We start from the raw sequence: 20,225 nt of genomic DNA, 5'->3' as shown, positions 1-20,225 counted from the left end.
ACATTTATTATGTTACATTCTGCCCCATCTTCCTGGCTGATACACGGAGAATTTTATGGAGAAGCTAAGAAAATGTTCCAAGTATCTTCCAGGCAGTGATATGCATCCCAGGTACTTTTTGGACCTTTCTGACATTAGGTTGAATCATGTAAAAACTCACTTTTTCTCTTTCTTCATGTTTAACCTCTTATTACTCCAGAAAGAATCACAGCAGGTCGACTTGTAGCCACAAGTAAGACTGAATTCCAGGTGGGGACGGGTTCTCTAAAGTGGCCTCTCACCAGTGTGCTCAAGCTATGTGGTCCAATATGGCAACCACCAGCCACATGTGGCTATTTAAATTTGAGCTAACTAAAATTAAGTAGAGTTAAAAATTCAGATCCTTGGTCACACTAGTCACATTTAAAATGTTCAGTGGCCACCTGTGTCTAGAGGCCACCATATGGATAACACAGGTTAAAGAACATCATCACTGTAAACCACCATTGGGTAGCACTGCTCTAGAAAGCTAAGCAACAGGCCAACAAAACAAATAAAGCTCTGGCTCCTTAGTGTCCTCCTTAGTTCTCCCCCACTGGAGAACTACTTTCAGAGAGAACAGCTAGTCTTAACTTCTTTATGGCTTTTTGGGTGAAATGGCATGAACAGATTCTTAAAACACTAGCACAAAAGGCCACAGACTCAAATTTATATTGAACTCTCTTACCATACCTAGGTAGAATTGTTCTGAATTAAGGATTAGTTCATCATGAAGTCAGTGTTTCAACTTTTAAATGAGAAAGGTGATTTTTTTTCCCCCTTAGGACAAAGCCCTAAACCATGGGTGTAAGCCTGGGATGGCTCTAGACTGGCTGGGACACAGAGCATCCTTGGTGCTGCCTACAGTGCACTCCCATATCCACAGTCCAGCTGCTGCCAGGGCGCATGGCAAAGACATGTTCTGACTTCTAATCCCATTTTGTCTTCCTCCCCATGTCTAACAAGAGTTCCTCTAACTACCTTAATCTCAAGTAGTTTTGAGCCCCCAGTTGGGGCTACCATGGGATTAAGGTAGGTTCAAGATGGAGGTGACTAGACCAGCACTAAGTACAAATGCTAAATTCTCAGGGTAAGAGAATTGTGTGTGTGTGTGTGTGTGTGTGTGTGCGTGCGTGTGTGCACGCGTGCATGTGTGTGTGCATGTATGAAAGTGCCGGAGGGGAGGGAATATCTGTACGAAACAGAAACGGTAGACACTCTATTACTTTATCCTAAATATAAGTGTCATCCAGTTGTTTCTTGATTCTTTAATAGGTGGTCCTTGAAAAGGGATATAAACAGGTAGGAAGGAGGCCCAGCTTTTGGGCTGAGAAGAGTTAGAAAAATAGGAGTCTTCTCAGAAATAAAAAGTGCTATGGATCTGTATGGTATGTGCTGGATAGCCAGATTGTGCACGCACACGCTGAATGCACCTGTTAATCACTCTCCTGAGAAGGTAGAGATCTTGTCCTCTCTCTAAATTCCCATCAGGCAGAATGTGTGGAAGAATGCGCTGTTCCATGTTCAAAGTTCAGGGCTCTCGGGGTGGGCAACTCGGAGCATCTCCCTAGTAACAAAGAGTGTCCAGATGGCGGGTCTGGATCCCCTTGGAAACCCCGGCTGAGCAAAGAGGGGAAGGACCACTGAGCGTTGTTAGGAGAAGTTGCTACGGCATAAAACCTTGCTGCACGTACATCCCGACAGCAGACGCTTTGTCTAGTCGGCCACTCCCAGCCTCCCTGTACGTAAGTTCCCCCAATAAACCTGTATCTCGATCGCTATCTCAGGTTTTTTTTTTTTTTTGGCCTCAGCGGACTATCACCCGTCTTAGGCTTAGAGTCTGCTGAGGTGTGGCCACACAGAATCGATGTTCCAACCAGAACTACTTTTGTTGGTTTCTCTTCCCAGATTAAACATAAGTCACTTCTTTGTTGCATCTGAAGATAAAGTCTGGACACTGCTCACCAATAAATGACCAGTTTCAGTCAAATGATATGGCCACCTGCGGCCCAGGGTGGAATCAGTAGCTCAGTCTCTCTCCTTAATCCCAAAGACAAGCTGTAAAGTTGGCTTTATTACAGATGCTGCCTCGAACCATTGTCTTATTTCTTTAAATTTTTTTTTTCAACGTTTTTTATTTATTTTTGGGACAGAGAGAGACAGAGCATGAACGGGGGAGGGGCAGAGAGAGAGGGAGACACAGAATCAGAAACAGGCTCCAGGCTCCGAGCCATCAGCCCAGAGCCTGACGCGGGGCTCGAACTCACGGACCGCGAGATCGTGACCTGTCTGAAGTCGGACGCTTAACCGACTGCGCCACCCAGGCGCCCCATTGTCTTATTTCTTATACACGTTCAAGAGCAACCTCTTTTGGGGGACATCAGCATAAAGCCAGAAAAACTCTCAGTTCTGTAGGCAAAGAAACAATCACACTTAATTCGGGTGCATCAGACTATCGTTACACTTAAACAATAACAGATGCATTTTTCCACGTGTAAATTTGAAGGATTGAAATGAAGACGTTATCTCCTTGAAATATATACGTAAAGAACAAATAGAGATGTGTAAGAAATAAAATGCATCAGAGTATCTTCGCAGCTCTACCTCTTGGGTCAAGTTCTCTTTTTACAAATCCTGTTCTAAAGTGTTAGGTTATTTATAAAAAAGTACTAGCTTTTTGATTTCTGCGTGTTTTTTGTTTTTTTTGTTTTTTAAACGCTGAGAACTGAGGCAGTTGGGGCCAACTTGCTATCTCCGGCCAAACTGAAGCATAAACCAAGCACCCAAAGTAAATGAGGTTATCCCATGGCACTCTTTACTTCTTGAGTCAGTCACACTATTATCTCAGGTATGATAACAGGAAGGAAACCAGAGAGGAATCTTTGAGGTCTTTATGTCGAGTCGCAAACTTGGTGAAAACCAGCGAACGGTTCTGTTACATAACAGGCCATATTTTAAGTTCAAGCCCAATTTGCATCCTACTCAGTATGAGAGAATTAAATTCTAGAGGTCTGAATATCATAAAACAAAACTGATTAGGATAATCTACTGGAATGGAACCAAGGAATACTTAAAGCATCAGACACAGGGATTAGAGACAAGACTGTCAGGCTACTTCATTGTCTAAAGCTTAAGTCCAGAAAAACCCTGAACAGAAGAGGCACCGATAGAATCTTAAAGGGCAAAGGACCTCTCCTTCATCAAAAGACCAAGCTACCCTTGCTGAGTCTGGTTTTTCTACTCACACTTTAAGGACTGAGAGAGATTCTCAATTAAGCTTTGGTCTAGGGACCAAAGACAAATGACTCAGGGGCTGGCTCAAAGATAGAATGTTTAAATGGGACATGACTTCCTCTTCTTTTCAATTTGGGACTGCACACGCAGTTCATGGAGCAGCCTACCAGGCCAACAGGTGGACACATATCCAACGGCCCTGCTTTCTATGCACATATCCTGTGGATTTTGAATTGGGATATATTTTATATATTCAAATATATATTAAAACTTACATTAAAATACATGTCAAATATAAATTAAATATATAAACTGAAATATATAAATTTATATTAAAGTATATATACTGAAGTTTTTGAATGTTTATCTATTTTTGAGAGAGACAGAGCATGAGTGGGGGAGAGGCCAAGAGAGGGGGAGATGTGGAATCGGAAGCAGGCTCCAGGCTCTGAGCTGTCAGCACAGAGCCTGACGCGGGGCTCAGACCCAGGAACCGCGAGATCGTGACCTGAGCCGGTCGGACACTTAACCGACTGAGCCAACCAGACGTCCCTGAACTGGGATATATTCTAAAGATAGTAATACAGATCTTACATAATGCTTGCCAGAGTTTAGAACAATTTTTTTTTTTTTTATCCCGATGACTGTAGTAGATTGCTACTTTGGAACTGTCAGCAAACTTCAAGAAGAGGCGATTTTAACAGTTTTCTTCAGTGAACTTTCTGAGTTTCCAAGGCCTGCATGCAGTTAGGACTGTGAAAAGAAGCTGCATGAAAAGCCGAGCAGGTATCATAAAGCAGGTGAACTGGAACACGGTTTTAATTATGCCAGAGTGAGGTAGTTTACAGCTCACAGTTTAGCACCCTAACAATAAGTTCGAAGTACTAATTGTAATTTTGTCAGTAATAACCTTGAGACATGGATAAACAAAAGTGTGGAACAGTCTGCTCAGGTCTCTGAAGGGCCGGGGCGGGGGGGGGGTTTAATCTAATTTAGATTAAACAATGAGTTCTATAAATGTAATACCTCATGGGCATCTTAATTTAGAAGTGTCAGGGAAAATATAAAAACTTCGCAAAAGCGTTCTTTTTTTAATCCTTAATTTGAAGATAATCATCAGATTCAAGGGATTTTCAAGGTACAAAAGAATAAAAGTTTTTACTTAGTTAAGAAGAATAAATGTACAAAAAAACCTTGTTGAGGTTAAAAATAGTTGTGCATATAAATCAAGCGATAGGTCCTCTCTTGGACCCGTATAGCAATTATCGTTCGTGTCAGTTCTCTGCAATTCATCATGCATTGCCTCGTGGCACTGCCTCCATTGTTAGTCTGAAACGCTTATTTAAATCTTTTGAGGTTATTTAATGATTCATATTCATTTAATGAACACCTATTTGAGGGACTCAATGTGGCAGGCATTTCCCTGGGCACTGGGATATGGATCTCTCCCTATGTTGCCATCCATTGTTGGGGGTGAACATACTAATAATGCAAACAAAGAGAGAAAACAGATTGTGATGTGATTGTCATTTCTCTGTCATTTCATCCCAGGTTCCTGGAATGGAGCTTTGAAATTTCCTGAGTGGTAGGAATGTCTTTGTCATTCATGGTAGGCCTTGACGGTTTATGCTTAGGGGGTGACTCCTGGTGGATCTTACAGAGTTTCAAGATGGGGGCTGGTCCTGCCAGAACGACCAACTGTAGGATTTGAGGGGTGGGGCTTGAAGCCAGGAGATATCAGCTCCCAGCTCCAGGGAGGAGAAGGAAGAAATGCTGGAGTCTAAATTCCATAATGTGGCCAATGACTTATTCAATCGCGTCTACATATGAAACTCAGTAAAAACTGTGGACACCCAAAGCCTGGTGAGCGGGCTGGTGGCACGCATTGATGTGTGCAGGTTGGGGGGAGGGTCACGTGTCCTCATTCCACCAGGAGAGGACAAGGGAGCTTCGTGTCTGAGACCCACCTCACCAGACCTCACCTTGTGTACCTTTCCAGTCAGCTGGTCTTGATTTGTATCTTTCATAATAAGACTTCAATCTTAAATTCAGTGCTTTCCTGAGTTCTTTGAGTCATTCTGGTGCATTACTGATCCCTAAGGCATAGTGGGCACCCCCAAACTTGTATCAGTGGGTCAGGGGGGCAGGATGGCCTGGGAGCCCCAGAATTGTGGCCCATGTCCGAAGTGAAGGCAGCCTTGTTGGGGACCGCGAAACCTGTGCTAACTCTGAGCAGTTAGCGACAGGATTGCAGATACACTTTCAGACAGCCAGAACGAGCCTAATTTTCTCCTGCAAATGGTTTAGAGAGATCACCTGGAAAGTTCAGCAGGGGAACCCCGCCGTGGGGATTCAACTTACAGAACAAAGCCCCTCCCGGATCTGGGATCCTGTCCCTTCTGCGAAGTGCCAAGGTTAGGGAAGGGACGGGCACCCAGGGAAGGGGACAAAAACATAGCCAGACGCATCTCCTCTGTGGGATGGGACGATTCCTCCAAACGTGAGCGGTATTTGAAAGGACAGGCAGGAAAGTCAGTCACACGCACACAAACACCGTATCTACTGTAAAACACAAATACCATCCCTCTCCCCCAAACTCGAAGTAAATTTACTTCCCATTTCCGAAGTGCATCTGTGGCTAACGTTGAATGGCCATCTAATATTAAAGAGCTGATGCTTCCCAGGGAGTTGTCCACTTCTAATTGTTCAAAGTCACTCTGGAGTCTGGAAGACCAAAGCTAAGCAAGCCTTCCTTCTTTCTAAGTCTGCTGCTTTGTAATCGGACCTGCTCTCCGATATGCCCAGAGGGCTCAATCCTTTAATGGGAATCAGCCCCCGTTTTGATCCTGAAAATTTCACTATTTCTGCTTGTTCTTAGAGCTACTCCTGTTTCTCAGCTGGTAGCAGCCCAGGGCAATAGCAGCGAAGGCTGGGACATTAAGAAAAAAATAGAGGTTAATCATTTCTACACATCATTCTAGACTTTTTTTCCCCTGCCTTCTGCTATCAACCAAAAAACTACCTAAAGTCGAAGTAAAACAAAAACAGAACAAAACAAAACACAAAAGTTACCAAGTTTCTGCCACTGACCCTTCATCCCTGTGGTTGTGGGTTTTCGATCAGGCTTTCCAGATGGCTGATCTCACAGTGGGGCGAGAGTAAGAGTGCCAGCACCACATTATTACACAGCTCAGCTGTCGAGAGGCAGGGACCCAAGGTCAGAGTTCCAGGTCAGAGCTCCCTCTTTGGATCTCAACATTCATCTCGGCTTTGGGGAATGACTAAAGATGAAAGCTCATGTCAAACTGTCTCAATGTGCTCTGCCTTATCCCCGCTGGGAGACCGTGGGCCGGTCACTTAACCTCCCTAGACCCAAGGTCCCTCGTCTGGAACGTGAGCGGTCGGCACTCTTTGATCTCTGAGAGTCTTCAACCATGAGAACACTGTGATTCTTTGTTTTTGCTTCTAGCTATGCTTGAAGCAAGGGTCCGTGGCTACACGTCGTGGGAAGAAATGGGGAAAGGAGAAGAATGTGGAGCATCTTCTGAGGAAATAACGACTCCTGGAGGATGATACTCATTTGCATTCCCATTGGAAATGTCTTATCTGTGGAGAAACGAGGTGTGGATACTGTCATTCCCTTGCCTCTCTCGGCAAGGGAATGGCTGGTTATGCTTGTGGCTTATAAGACTCCTGCTGGTACATACGATTCCATTCCCAGAAAACAGAGGTCCGCTATCGTCTGGATGAAACTCCATCACCATCTTATTTCACCCTTGGCTTTGTCTCTGCCCTGTGTTCCTCGGCTGGATTTGTTGCCTCCTTCCTCACCCTGTCTTCTTGGCCTCCCTGAGCTACTTTAGAGGAGCAGCTACTGGTAGGCAGAAACTGTTTTCACATGTAAATGTATCATCCTGCTTGCAGAAAGTTGTGAAACTTTTGTGGACTCAGAGCAGAAATAAATAAAATATTTCGGGGTCCTGAGAAACTAACTTTGCATTTTAGACATTCAGCGTGACTCTGTTTTACAGCCAGAGCGGGTTTCTGGAAAGAACGGAGAAGAGGTCCTTGAGTAACACGTTTTCGTGAATGGCTTCTGCCCACGTGTACTGAAAACACTTGCTTTTGTAGCAAACTTGCTCCTAATTAATTGTTTAAAGTCTCTGAATCCCTAGAGAAGATATGGGAAATTGTTAGCTCATAAAGCCAAGAATAAAGCAATTATCTGGCACATACTTTATTTCTATAATTAATTATATTCACCACATATGGTACAAAGAAGACTTCTACCTCCAAAACCAAAAAAAAAAAAAAAAAATGTTTATTTCGGTCCTGCTTCCACAAAAGTTTAGCAGCTCTCTGCAAGAATGATGATACATTTACAGTGTGAAAACAATTTCTACCTACGAGTGGCTGATCCTCTAAAGTAGCTCTTTTGGGAGGGTGGGGAGGGTGGGTGATGGGTATCAAGGACTAACCACCCATCACTAGTCAAACTCTGGGTCTCATTTAGATTTGAGGTTTCCATGTGAACGTGTCTGGAAAAACAAAACAAAACCAAACAGAACCTACCCCTGCCAATAACACTAATACCCCCATAGGAAACTAAACTATAAGATCACAAGCATTTTCAGCACTCTGTGGGAAATGCAGCAGACCTGAGTGGAATTCACCGGATTTCTTTAGCATTTGGATTTTATGGGCCTATGAGTTCGGATGAGTCAAAGTCAAAATGAAACTCAGCAGGCATGATGGAGCCAACCGAAACCACTGAAACGGTTGGTCAGAGCCTACAAAAATTGTTTCGTTCTCTAAGACTGGGGGATAGAACAGGGACCTAATTCAAGACACAGCTTTCCAGGGCTGGCATCACGAAGACTCCTCGAACAGAGAAAGACATTTTTTTCATGATGGATTTGGTTTTTTAAACCGGAGCTTTGTACGCACTTCAGTAAATGATACAAAGTAAGTTAATCTCTATGAACAACAGAATAAATGCACTGTAACACTTTTTACATCACAACGATTGAAATTTAATCCCTGAAACATTCATGCTATATTGGTAACTGGATGTGGGTGGGTGGGGGAGTGGTGGGGATAAGACCCAAATGGCTATTTTTGTTTTTTTTTAAATGATTTCATTCAATCATCGACTGACTCAGGGAAACCACCTTGACCTTGTACAGAGAAAGCTGTTTATGTTCTCTGCTCTGCCTTTCCTCCTGAAGCCTCCCAGAGGCTACAAGGGTATACAGAAATTTGTAGTGTCAGTGACATTTTAAAAGAAATGTTTTGTTCGTTTGTAAACAGAAAGGCTAATACTTAACCTCACCCACCTTATTGGGGGCTGTGAGTATCTGAGCAAATCAAACATGTTAAAAACTGGAAAGTGACATGATGTGGAACATTTTCTCATTACTGTGCCCATGTTAGAACATTCTTAAAGGAAGCTAGATAAAGCTGCTACCTGGCAATTCAGGTCCAAGGTATGATGTTCTCAGTTGCCTGCAAAAAAGGAAGCCTTCTCTTTCCCCCTCTCAGACACAAAAGCGTTCCATATAATTGCAATTGAATATGGACTGTGCTTTTGGTTTATGAAGTAGCGGGCAAAATATGGATTGAAACAGTCTCTCTTAAGCTGTAGTGCTGTAAGAATACTGAGCTCATGCCGTGCCCATGATTAAGACAGCTCTTTGTCTTATAAGGGGTCCTAAAAACGTCTCTAAGAACAACAGCCTTGGAAAAGAAATGCAAATAAACACTGGCCACCACGATTTTCCTGTTTTCTCTTTTTAAATACAAAGTCTGGCTGAAATACACTATATCACTCCTTTCTTGAGCAGCAGTTGCAATAATATTGTATTGCAAAATCTGATACGATTTTGTCTTCCAGCATTTTTTTCATGTGCGTTTCTCAAAATGCGGTTTGAGCTTGTTTCTTATTTCTCAGAGTGTCTGGTAAAGTGCTAGACGCATAGCAGACATGTCAGAAATTTTTCTTGAAGACTGATTTATTAAGGGAAACAAGCTAATAGTAACTATAAACTGTTAACACACTTCTACATATACTATGTAATGTGGCTGAAATCCTCTGTGTAAGGAAGGTAACAAGTTTGCAGAAGTGGGATTTTTATAACTTTACCAAGTTAACCAATGACTTCACGGGGAGCCCTTTGTTTAATTCATAGCTCGCTCCAGAATTAGCATCGGTAAGCGAGAAATATTTTACCTTTGTAGATTAATGAAGGATCATGACATAATGAAACGGAGTTTCATTGGACAACACATGAGAATCTGCCTATTTTGAGAGTCATCCTATCGCACATCAATCCCTCAAAATATTTTTAAAAATGCATACTTGCTATTATTTTGTGTCAATATCGTTTTCTTAAACAGGTGAAATCAAATTTCTGACTGCGGAGTCCTCCTAAGCCTGGCTCAACAAATAAAGTATTATTGTTCAACAAATGCATGATAAAGCTCTTTGACCAGTCTCAGTTTTAAACTAACTAAAGAGAGACAAATCAGCACAAACTCGGTCTCTCTTTTGTATCAGGAACATTGCCTTGTTTAATTGCCAACAGCCCCCATTTACTAAGTAGTAAACATTCAAGCATGCACCATTACATTTCTTAGGACACCTCTTGGAGTCGATGCAATAATTTATTACATCGGGTAGGTCTAATTCTCCCTTGATTTATGGAAGTGGTAATAATATTCCATCGCACAGAATGCTCTGCTAGGAGGAATCCGGATCTAGGCACTAAAATCTTTATGGCCTCCCCAGGAGGAGTTGGGACGCGGGTGATATTCTCATTACCAGAGCCGAGAAAGTGGAGGGGTTTGCCTGAGGTCTCCTGGAAAGTCAGTTATTCAAGGAGCAGAATCTGGGGTCTCCTGATGCCTAGCACACAATCACAGAAAGCACAGAACTCTCGGGGGACTTGCCGAAACCACGCGCATAGACAAGAAGAGGGGAAACGACACCCAGGATGTTCATTGCAGAATCCCCATGGCAGCCCGGCACCATATCTCTCCGACTCCACATAAAGCACACTGAAGGGTATCCAACAACATAAAATCCTAATGGTGCCCTTAATTAGGCGGGATCATCGCTCGAACTCCCTGCCCTCCCACAGTCCAAGCCAGCAGCCCCAAATGCCTCTCTGTGGTGCCGAATCCTGAAAGCAAGACGTAGTGACAGAAACAACCGTGGGCTTACAAGGGACTCTCCAGCTCTGATGATGATGAGATGTGATAGCAATAATGTCAAACTTCGTATGACCGTAATCCAAGTTTACAATGATACATTAAGCCATAATGCTATTTATATCACCATAAGCTGAGTTATGGTGATATAAATAGTCACGCTAATGGCATTAACAGCAGCACTCGGTGGAATCACAGCTGTTGACTGCCACTTGTATGCTATTAGCATTGCTATTTATATCACCATAAACTTAGGTCGTCAAACTTGTTAGATATGAATATACAAGGAAGATGGATATCCACATTGTATGCCCAAATCTAGGTTCCTGTCCTGGAGGCTTTACGGCTGTCGCTCTCCTGTCTGTATTAAGGTCTATCTCGCTCTCCGTTTGGTTCTGTTTTCGTCGTGTGATGTTTCTTCAGGGGTTACAGAAGAGCAAGCCTGTTTCTTGCCACCCTCTGACGTCTCTGGGAAACACGGTTTAAAACTGGTAAGAAAGTGCAAAAGCCACAGCTTCTGGGCAAACTTACTGTCTCCTTGGCAGCGCAGGGGGCCCACGCTCAGTTTGGCTTCTGAGCCTTGCCGGTCAGTATCTCCAACTACCACCTGGCTTACTGGCAGGTGATCTTTGTAGGATAAGAAGCCAGCATCCTTCCTCCTGAATCACAGGGGAAAAAAAAAAAAAAAAGAAAAGGATGAGGAGGCTGAATTAGAAACATGTTTTTCCTGATAACTTTAAATTGCCTAATAATTGACCACCTTCCAATAAATGCTCAGAGGTTCACTAAGTAGAACCACAGTTAAAGAGCTGTTCTCTCTCTTCCATCAAGCGGTCGCACGGCATATTACTCAGAAGCAACTGTGACATCATTACCTTCTGGAAAACGGAACTGACACCCCAATTTCCAGAGAGTCACAACCAGCGTGTTGCATCCTATGTCGGTGTGGGAGTAGACGACCACACCGCTTGAAAAACACACACCAGATACTGGGCACACAAGCAGTTTGCTGTTGTCAGGAATCAGAGCGCAATGAAGTCAACCAGATCGCTTGGATAATATAGGAAACAAAACTCTTAAAACAAAAACACAAACACAAACACTCTGTCTCCTTAATTGCTTTGAAGTAGTTCCTTCAGAGGTTTTCTTCCCTGCGGTGCATCAGCTAAGTAAGGGACATCTTTCGTTCCTTCCTCTTTTTTCACTTATTTGAACAACTGAGTCCATGAGAAGTTTCCAACATGGAGTAGGTGCCCACCCAGAGTCTATTTCCATCTATAATGAAGCGTGGAGTGAAGATTCAAGCCCAGTCTGGTTTTTCTCTTAGACTTGTTTTCCTGCTTACCCTATACTTATCTTGTTTCAGGTCTCCCAACTCTACCCCGTACCCATCCTACATAAAAGAAAAGGAATACAGAAATCCAGGAGAGGTTCTTGGGGATGGGCCCAAGGTGAGTTATGGTGCAGCACAGAATTCATCTTCAGAAGAAATTCCTGCCCCCTCATCCTCTTTTTGTGCTGCTGTGGCTGAGAAATGCCCTCATTTGGGGCCGGAGGGGTGGGGGTGGGGGGCACAAATCATTATAAAGTCATTCTGCAAACTTACCCTTTTGTATGATTTTTTTTGCACTTGTACAGTCTGAATACAAATAGCAATTTTTGAAATTGTATATACAACTGATAACAGAAAACTGATTTTTGGAGGATAGTAGAATGAGAGAGAGACAGTTCAATAATCATGTTAAAGATTTGTCTTTCCTATCTCTCAGCAAATAGTTCAGGGAATTGAGGGGAACCAACTTGGAAGCCTGTCTTTTTTTCTTTTTCTTTTTCTTTTTTTTTTTTGAGACAGAGAGAGACAGAACATGAGCAGGGGAGGGGCAGAGAGAGAGGGAGACAGAATCCGAAGCAGAATCCAGGCTCTGAGCTGTCAGCACAGAGCCTGATGCGGGGCTTGAACTCAGAGACTGTGGGATCATGACCTGAACTGAAGTCGGACACTCAACCGACTGAGCCACCCAGGCGCCCCTGGAAGCCTGTCTTTTAAATGCTATGCTGTTAAGGATAGTTACTTATCTCTCTGACCTTCTGGAATGTCAGTGAACACACATTCCCTCATGTGTCAGGGCCCACAGAAACACAGAAAGGAGTCACAGAATTCAGCCAGTGGGCTTCAAACAAATGTATTTTATACTCCCTTAATTTATTCATTGCCCTTGAGTTCCCCAAATAAAGTCTCTTTTTTAAAAATGTGTTTATCAAGTGAGAACTAAGATCATGCAGAAAAGCACCGTGATTCTTACTGATTCTGTATCAACTGATGACTTAGCCTCAAATACCTCAATGGACTCTTTTGCAAACCCAACTCCTTTTATTAGAATTTCTATCAATTAAAATCACATTACAGGGGGAACAAAATGTTTGCCATTAAACTTGATAGGTAGTGTTTATTAAAGTAACAATAAATGAAAACACTCTTCAATACACTGGAATTTGACAACCCACTAGGAATGAAGTGTATTCCTGTGAAATTTCAGGCTGATACTCTCCACAGTTCATTACCACTTAGAATTACACGATTCTAAATCAGGAGTCTGCAAGCTAAGTGCTGACAACCACTCATCTTGTTGCCTTTTCTCTTATGGCCCATGAGCCAAGAATGATTTTTACATTTTAAAGGGTTGAAAAAAAAATCAAAAGCAGAATCATACTTTGTGTCATGGGAAAAATTACATGAAATTCAAAATTCAGTGTCCATAAATAAAGTTTTACTGAAATATGGCCATATTTTTTCTAACATATGGTCTATGGTGCTACCACACTATAATGGAAGAGTTGAGTAGTTGACAGAGACCATATGGCCTTTGAAGCCTAAAATATTTATTATCTGGCCTTTTATAGAAGATGTGTGCCAACTCCTGCTCTTAACCATCAGTATCCATTTTTCCTTTGGGAATTTATTGAGCAAATACTCCACTGACTATCATGGTGGACTGTCCCACAACTTGTCCCCACAGTTGAGTGTGGGGATAGGGAAGACACACAGGGATATCTCTGAGGTGGGAAAAGAAACATTTAAGATAAAACTCACTTAACCTAATAGTGAAAAATAATTTAAAATTTATTAATATTTTGATTGCACACTATGGCAGGCAGCCATGTAAGAGACACGTATCAATACTTGGCATGAATTATATTTATATAAATAAATAAATAATATATATAATATATATTAAATATATAATAAATATTTAAATATATAAAAAATTAAATATATATATAATTTAATATATATATATTTATATATATATTTATTTAATTTAATTTAATATATATATATAACTTTGTATAGAGCTTTGTAATATAACTTACAAATTTAATTTGTAATATATTTAAGTATATATTTACAATATATTTACAGTATTAATTTGTAATATATTTAAGTATATATTTAAGTATATAATTTAAGTAATATAACTTACTTAATTTAATTTAATATATATATATATATATTTAATTTAATTTAATATACATATATATAACTTTGTATAGAGCTTTGTAATATAACTTGAAGTTACATTATATACACTTATTTATCCATTCATTAGTTGATGGACACCACTTGGGCTGTTTCCATAGTTTGGCTATTATAGATAATTCTACTATAAATTAGGGTACATGTATCCCTTTGAATTAGTGTTCTTGTTTTCTTTGGGTAAGCACCTAGTAGTGCAATTGTTGGATTGTAGGATAGTTTTATCTTACAGCTTTTTGAGGGATCTCCATACTGCTTCCCAGAGTGGCCTACACCAGTTTGCATGCCCACCAACAGTATAAGATGATTCCCCTTTCTCCATACCCTTGTCAACATCTATTGTGTCTTGTGTTGTTGACTTTAGCCATTCTGACAGGTGTGAGGTGATATCTCATTGTAGTTTTGAATTCTATTTCCCTAATGACCAGTAATGTTAAGCATCTTTTCATGTGTCTGTTGGCCACCTGTATGTCTTCTTTGGAAAAATGTCTACCTACGTCTTTGGCCCATTAAAAAAAAATTTTTTTTAATTTTTTTTAATGTTTATTTATTTTTGAGACAGAAAGAGAGAGAGCATGAACAGTGGAGGGTCAGAGAAAGAGGGAGACACAGCATCTGAAACAGGCTCCGGGCTCTGAGCTGTCAGCACAGAGTCCGACACGGGGCTCGAACCCACAGACTGAGAGATCATGACCTGAGCTGAAGTCAGACGCTTAACCGACTGAGCCACCCAGGCGCCCCCCAAAATTTTTTTAAATATTGATTTATTTTTGAGAGAGAGAGAGAGAGGGAGCTTGAGTGGGGGAAGGGAAGAGAGACAGGGAGACACAGAATCTGAAGCAGGGATCATACCCACGAAATGTGAGATCATGATCTGAGCCAAAGTCGGATGCTTAACCAACTGAGCCACCCAGGTACTCCATCTTTTGCCCATTTTTTAATTGGATTATTCGTTTTTTGGATGTTGAGTTTTGTAAGTTCTTTATGTATTGTGGATACCAACTCTTTATCAGATACATCATTTGCAAATATCTTCTCCTATTCCATAGGTTGACTTTTAATTTTGTTGATTGTTTCCCTTGCTGTGCAGAAGCTTTTTATTTTGAGGAAGTCTCAATAAGTTTATTTTTGCTTTTGTTTCTCTTGCCTCAGGAGACCTATCTAGAGAAAGGTTGCTATGGCTGATGTCAAAGAGATTATTGCCTGTGCTCTCCTCTAGGATTCTTATGGTTTCAGGTCTGACATTTAGGTTCTTAATCCATTTTGAATTTATTTTTGTGTATGGTGTAAGAAAGTGGTCCAGTTTCATTCTTCTGCACATAGCTGTCCAGTTTTCTCAACACCATTTGTTGAATAGATTTTTTTCCCCATTATATATTCTTGCCTCTTCTGTCAAAGATTAATTGACCATAAAGTTGTGGGCTTATTTCTGGGTTTTCTATTCTGTTCTATTGATCTGTGTCTATTTTGTGTCATACTGTTTTAATCGCTACAGTTTTGTAATATAACTTGAAGTCCAAAATTTTGATGTGTCCAGGTTTGCTTTTCTGTTTTAAGACTGCTTTGTCTATTCTGGGTCTTTTGTTGTTCCATTCAAATTTAAAAAAAAAATTTTTTTCAGCTTTGTGAAAAAATGCTGGTGATTATTTTGATAAAGATTGCATTAAATACATAGATTGGTTTGGGCCGTTATAGACATTTTGACAGTATCTGTTCTTCTAACCCATGAGCATGGAATGTCTTTCCATTTCTTTGTGGCATCCTCAGTTTCTTTCATCAGTGTTTTACAGTTTTCAGAGTATAGGTCTTTCACTTCTTTGGTTAGGTTTATTCCCAGGTATCTCACTGTTTTTGGTGCAGTTGTAAATGGGATCGATTCCTTAATTTCTCTTTCTGCTGCTTCATTATTGGTGTATAGATGTGCAAGAGATTTCTATATGTTGATTTTGTATCCTGAGACTTTACTGAATTTGTTTGTGGGTTCTAGCAGTTTCTGGATGGAGTCTTTTGGGTTTTCTATATAGAGTATCATGTCATCTGCAAATAATGAGAATTTTACTTCTTGCTAATTTGGATTCCTTTCATTTCTTTTTGTTGTGTGATTACTGTGGCTAGGACTTCCAGTACTATGTGGTGAATAAAAGTGATGAGTGGACATCCCAATCTTGTTCCTGACTATGAAGAAAAGCTCTCAGTTATTCCCCACTGAGGATAATATTAGCAGTGGGTTTTTTTTTGTATATGGCCATAATATTCTCTTATGATTATTTGTATTTCTGTGGCATTTGTTATTTTTCCTCCCTCATTTGTGATTTTATTTATTTGGGTAGTTTCTCTTTTTGATAAATCTGGATAGAAGTTGATCAATTTAATTTTTTTTCCCCAAAGAACCAGTTCCTGGTTCCATTGATCTGTTCTATTGTTTGTTTTTATAATTTCGATATCATTTGTTCCTGCTCTAGTATTTATTATTCCCTTCCTTCTGCGGGCTTTAGGCTTCGTTTGATGTTCTTTTACTAGATCCTTTAGGTGTGGGTTATTTTAGTGGAGATTTTTCTTGCTTCTTGATGTAGGTCTGTATTGCTATATACTTCCCAGTTAGGACCACATATGCTGAATCCGAAAAGTTTTGAACCATTGTGTTTTATTTTCATTTGTTTCCATGTATTTTTAATTCTTTTTTTTTTTTTTTTCTGGTTGGCCCATTCACTGTTTAGTAGCATGTTATTTAACTTCCATGTATTTGCGGCCTTTACAAACCTTCCTCTTCCAGTTTCATGGTGCTGTGGTCAGAAAAGGTGCATGGTATGATTTCAATCTTTTTGTATTTGTTGAGGCCTAATTTGTGACCTAATAGGTGAGCTATTCTGGAGAATGTCCCATGTGCACTTGAAAAGAATATGTATTCTGTTTTTTTGTTTTTTTTTTTTAACGTTTATTTATTTTTGAGACAGAAAGAGACAGAGCATGAACGGGGGAGGGTCAGAGAGAGGGAGACACAGAATCGGAAACAGGCTCCAGGCTCTGAGCTGTCAGCACAGAGCCCGACACGGGGCTCGAACTCACGGACCGTGAGATCGTGACCTGAGCCGAAGTCGGCCGCTTAACCGACTGAGCCACCCAGGCGCCCTTGTATTCTGTTTTAAGAAGCACAACCCACTTTCAAAAAGACATGCAGGTGAAAAGAAAATAAACTGAGATCTGGAGAGGGACCCATCAATACACAAAGACTTCTATCTTGGTACCTGTATGAAAATTATTTAGTGAGCAAAATGAGCCTTTACTGAAAGTTATGATCTTTACCGATGGAGGTCAATCTAATTTAGGGAGATATTCAGTAACTATTTATCATGTTAGCATAATCTAATTACATCTGTTACTGGGCTTGTACATTAGAAAAATTCTATCATGCATTTCAAGAAGGCCCTGAACTCAGACTCTTGCATAACATTTCTATCAGTATCATTATTAAAGTAAAACTTGATTCTATGGATTTTGCTTCTCTAACCTGGCCTTACTGCTATTTGGCTGCTATTTTCCTGAGGAATTCTGTCTTACTCTGTTGGCTGTTCTTCCTTTGTCTTCTTTTCTTATTCTGCTGAGAAAGCAAACAAGACTTTAGGCCATTTGGTTTTGCCCTTAGCTCAGTGGAAAAAAAAAAGAAAAGAAAAAGAAAAAGGAAACCCTAAAGAAAAAGAGACATCCCAAACTTTTGCAATTGCAAGCTTGATTTTCTTCTGGATGTTACAGGAGTTACCACACTATGAATCTATCCTGTAATTTTAGCAGAGAAGAATGACTTCTCCTTCGTTAAGTTTTAGAAGTACCTGTCTACTTAAAACAACAGCAACAACAACAACAACAACAACCAGAATTATAGTCAGTGAGCTTTATGCATTTCCATCGCAGCATCATCTAAGCTAGAAATTTTGGGAAGGATCCAGGAAAGTCAAAGTTTTAGTTACAAGGATGTCTCAAAAAGAGATGCAGAAATGAAAAACAAAGACATGAGAAGATGCTTAGGATTATTAATCACTAGAGAAATGCCATGAAGACTACACATTCTTCCTACGAGAATAGCTATAATAATAAAATAAAAAGGTAATAACAAGCATTGACGAGGATTGGAAGACACTGGAATCATCATACGTCGCTGGTGGGGTTGTCAACTTGTACAGCTGCTTTTGAAAAAGTTTGGTAGTTTCTTAAAAGCGAAGCATAGATTTCCCATATGATTCAATAATTCCGTTCCTGGAATTATTATTATCATGCAAGAGAAATGAAAGCACACAACCACACAAGGACTTTCGGGTAGACGTTCATAGCAGCTTTAGTCACAATGGCCTCAAAGTGAAAACAACCCAAATGTCCATCAAACAGTGAATGGATAAACAAAGTGTTGTATATCCATCCAATGGAACATTATTCAGCAATAAAAGAAATGAAATGCACAAAATGAATAAACCTCAAAAACATCATACTAAGTTCAATAAGCCAGATACAACATACCATATATTCTATAACTTAATTTATACAAATTGTCCAGAGAAGGCCAATCTACAGAGACAGAAACTACATTAGTGTCTTTATCGGGATGAGTATGAAACAAGGAAAACAGAAATCTTCTAGGGGTCATGAAAATGTCCTAAATCTGGACTGAGGTGATTTTTTGCACAGCTCTGTGAACTTACTAAAATTCCTTGAATTACATAATTAAAATGATTAAATCTTAGGGTATACAAATTATATTTCAATAGTCATTAAAAAAAGATGATCGATGTGAATCCCAGCTTTCAGTGGGGAAGACATTTCCTTTCTACGCATCTCACCGGAAGAGCTCTGGTCCATGGAATTAGGAAATGGTATAATCCTGGTTTTGTGACTCTGTACCTGGAACTACAGAATCGACTCCTTCTTTTAGGGGCCTCACCCTGTATCAACACTGACATATTCCACTAACCTTGCTTCCTAAATAGGATCTCAGGACACCCCTTCCCAGAACATCCAGTCTGTTTTGTCCTCACCCTTGACTTTCACTAGCACTCTTTAACAGTTGAGATTAAAATGGCACAGAACATTCTACCCATGTTTGAGCCTCATCTTCAGTCCTTCTTCAGAATTTACCCCAGCCTGAGATGCCCGTCACTTTGCCAAACGATCTTTAAAATAGGAACTGCACTTCATTCATCAAAAAACCAAACATCCTTGGTTTTCCAGCACGTGCCTAATGATAACGTTCTGTTCAGCTGGCACCATTTGCAATTGCGATATCCTGTAAACACCGGTGCATTTAGCATATCTTCATCTCAAGAACTGTTTCTAAACTGTTCATATTTTCTACGTGTCTTTGTATCTTTCTATCCTTTCTGCCTCCTAATAGCTATCCCCAGACATGTTACCTTTTTCATAGTAAGTATTCAGAAAAAGAGTAGGTCAAAAGGTAAAACTCTGTAAGAATTTTCCCGAGTTTTCCTGGAAAGCTAATACTCTATGAATAAGTTCCACTAAAAGTGTTAGATCCAGGAGTAGTCATTTTTATGAAAAAATCTTTGCATTCTTATTCTTTCCATCTCTTGATCAAAAAGCACATACATAAATTACAGTTGTATAGTTTTAAATTATTTAGGTGTTTTCCCATGGATGTTCTCATTTAATCCTTGTGACTTTGGAAGTGCAAGGAAATAGGGAGATACATACAGTTGAACCTGACACATTTTGATTCCCAAATAACTATTCAGAACACATCCAATATACCAAGCGATTCTACCCAGGAATGAGATGCTTCTTCAGGGTATAATTACAAATGCTACCTAACTGTTTACTAGTTCATACCTATTGTACATAAGAAATATGGGAAACCTATAAACTTAAGTCAAGGCCAGTTCTAGTTAGAACATCTTTTTGAAGTTAAATGAGAATGTTTATTCTTTGTCTTTCCTTTTTGTCATCAACTCCATCTTTGGACATCTTCTCTGCCTGGGGATGCACCCCACTGCCTTTCCCTCAAGAGGAAATTAATGCTCTCATTCTTCCTCTGTCCTGGCCCCTATTAAAACCTGCTTTCAGGAATAATGTAACAAATGATTGTTTCCATCCATTTTTAATAGAAGCCATGCCCAAATGATACAAAGGGCCGTTCCCAGAAACCAGATCTCTATGAATCGTGGAGACTGGACTGGAGAGAGGAAGGAATTGAAGTGATTATGTGGAGGTGAATGCATGTTCTTAG

The 20,225-nt window shown here is 40.3% G+C and overlaps 1 protein-coding gene across 1 annotated transcript in view; it reads right to left on the bottom strand.

Annotated features, from left to right (window-relative positions):
• The window catches only part of CNTNAP2 (contactin associated protein 2), a 1,960,721-nt gene that overhangs the window by 349,733 nt on the left and 1,590,763 nt on the right, over positions 1 to 20,225 (bottom strand). The window contains exon 15 of the mRNA XM_042974552.1: positions 10,993 to 11,120. Within this exon, the coding sequence (XP_042830486.1) occupies positions 10,993 to 11,120 (128 nt within the window). The remainder of the gene's footprint in view (positions 1 to 10,992; positions 11,121 to 20,225) is intronic.

The sequence above is a fragment of the Panthera tigris genome, chromosome A2 (genome assembly GCF_018350195.1).
Source record: "Panthera tigris isolate Pti1 chromosome A2, P.tigris_Pti1_mat1.1, whole genome shotgun sequence".
NCBI classification, from domain to species: domain Eukaryota; kingdom Metazoa; phylum Chordata; class Mammalia; order Carnivora; family Felidae; genus Panthera; species Panthera tigris.
The sequence above is the reverse complement of the archived record's forward strand: the minus strand, read 5'-3'. Positions and strand labels throughout refer to the sequence as shown.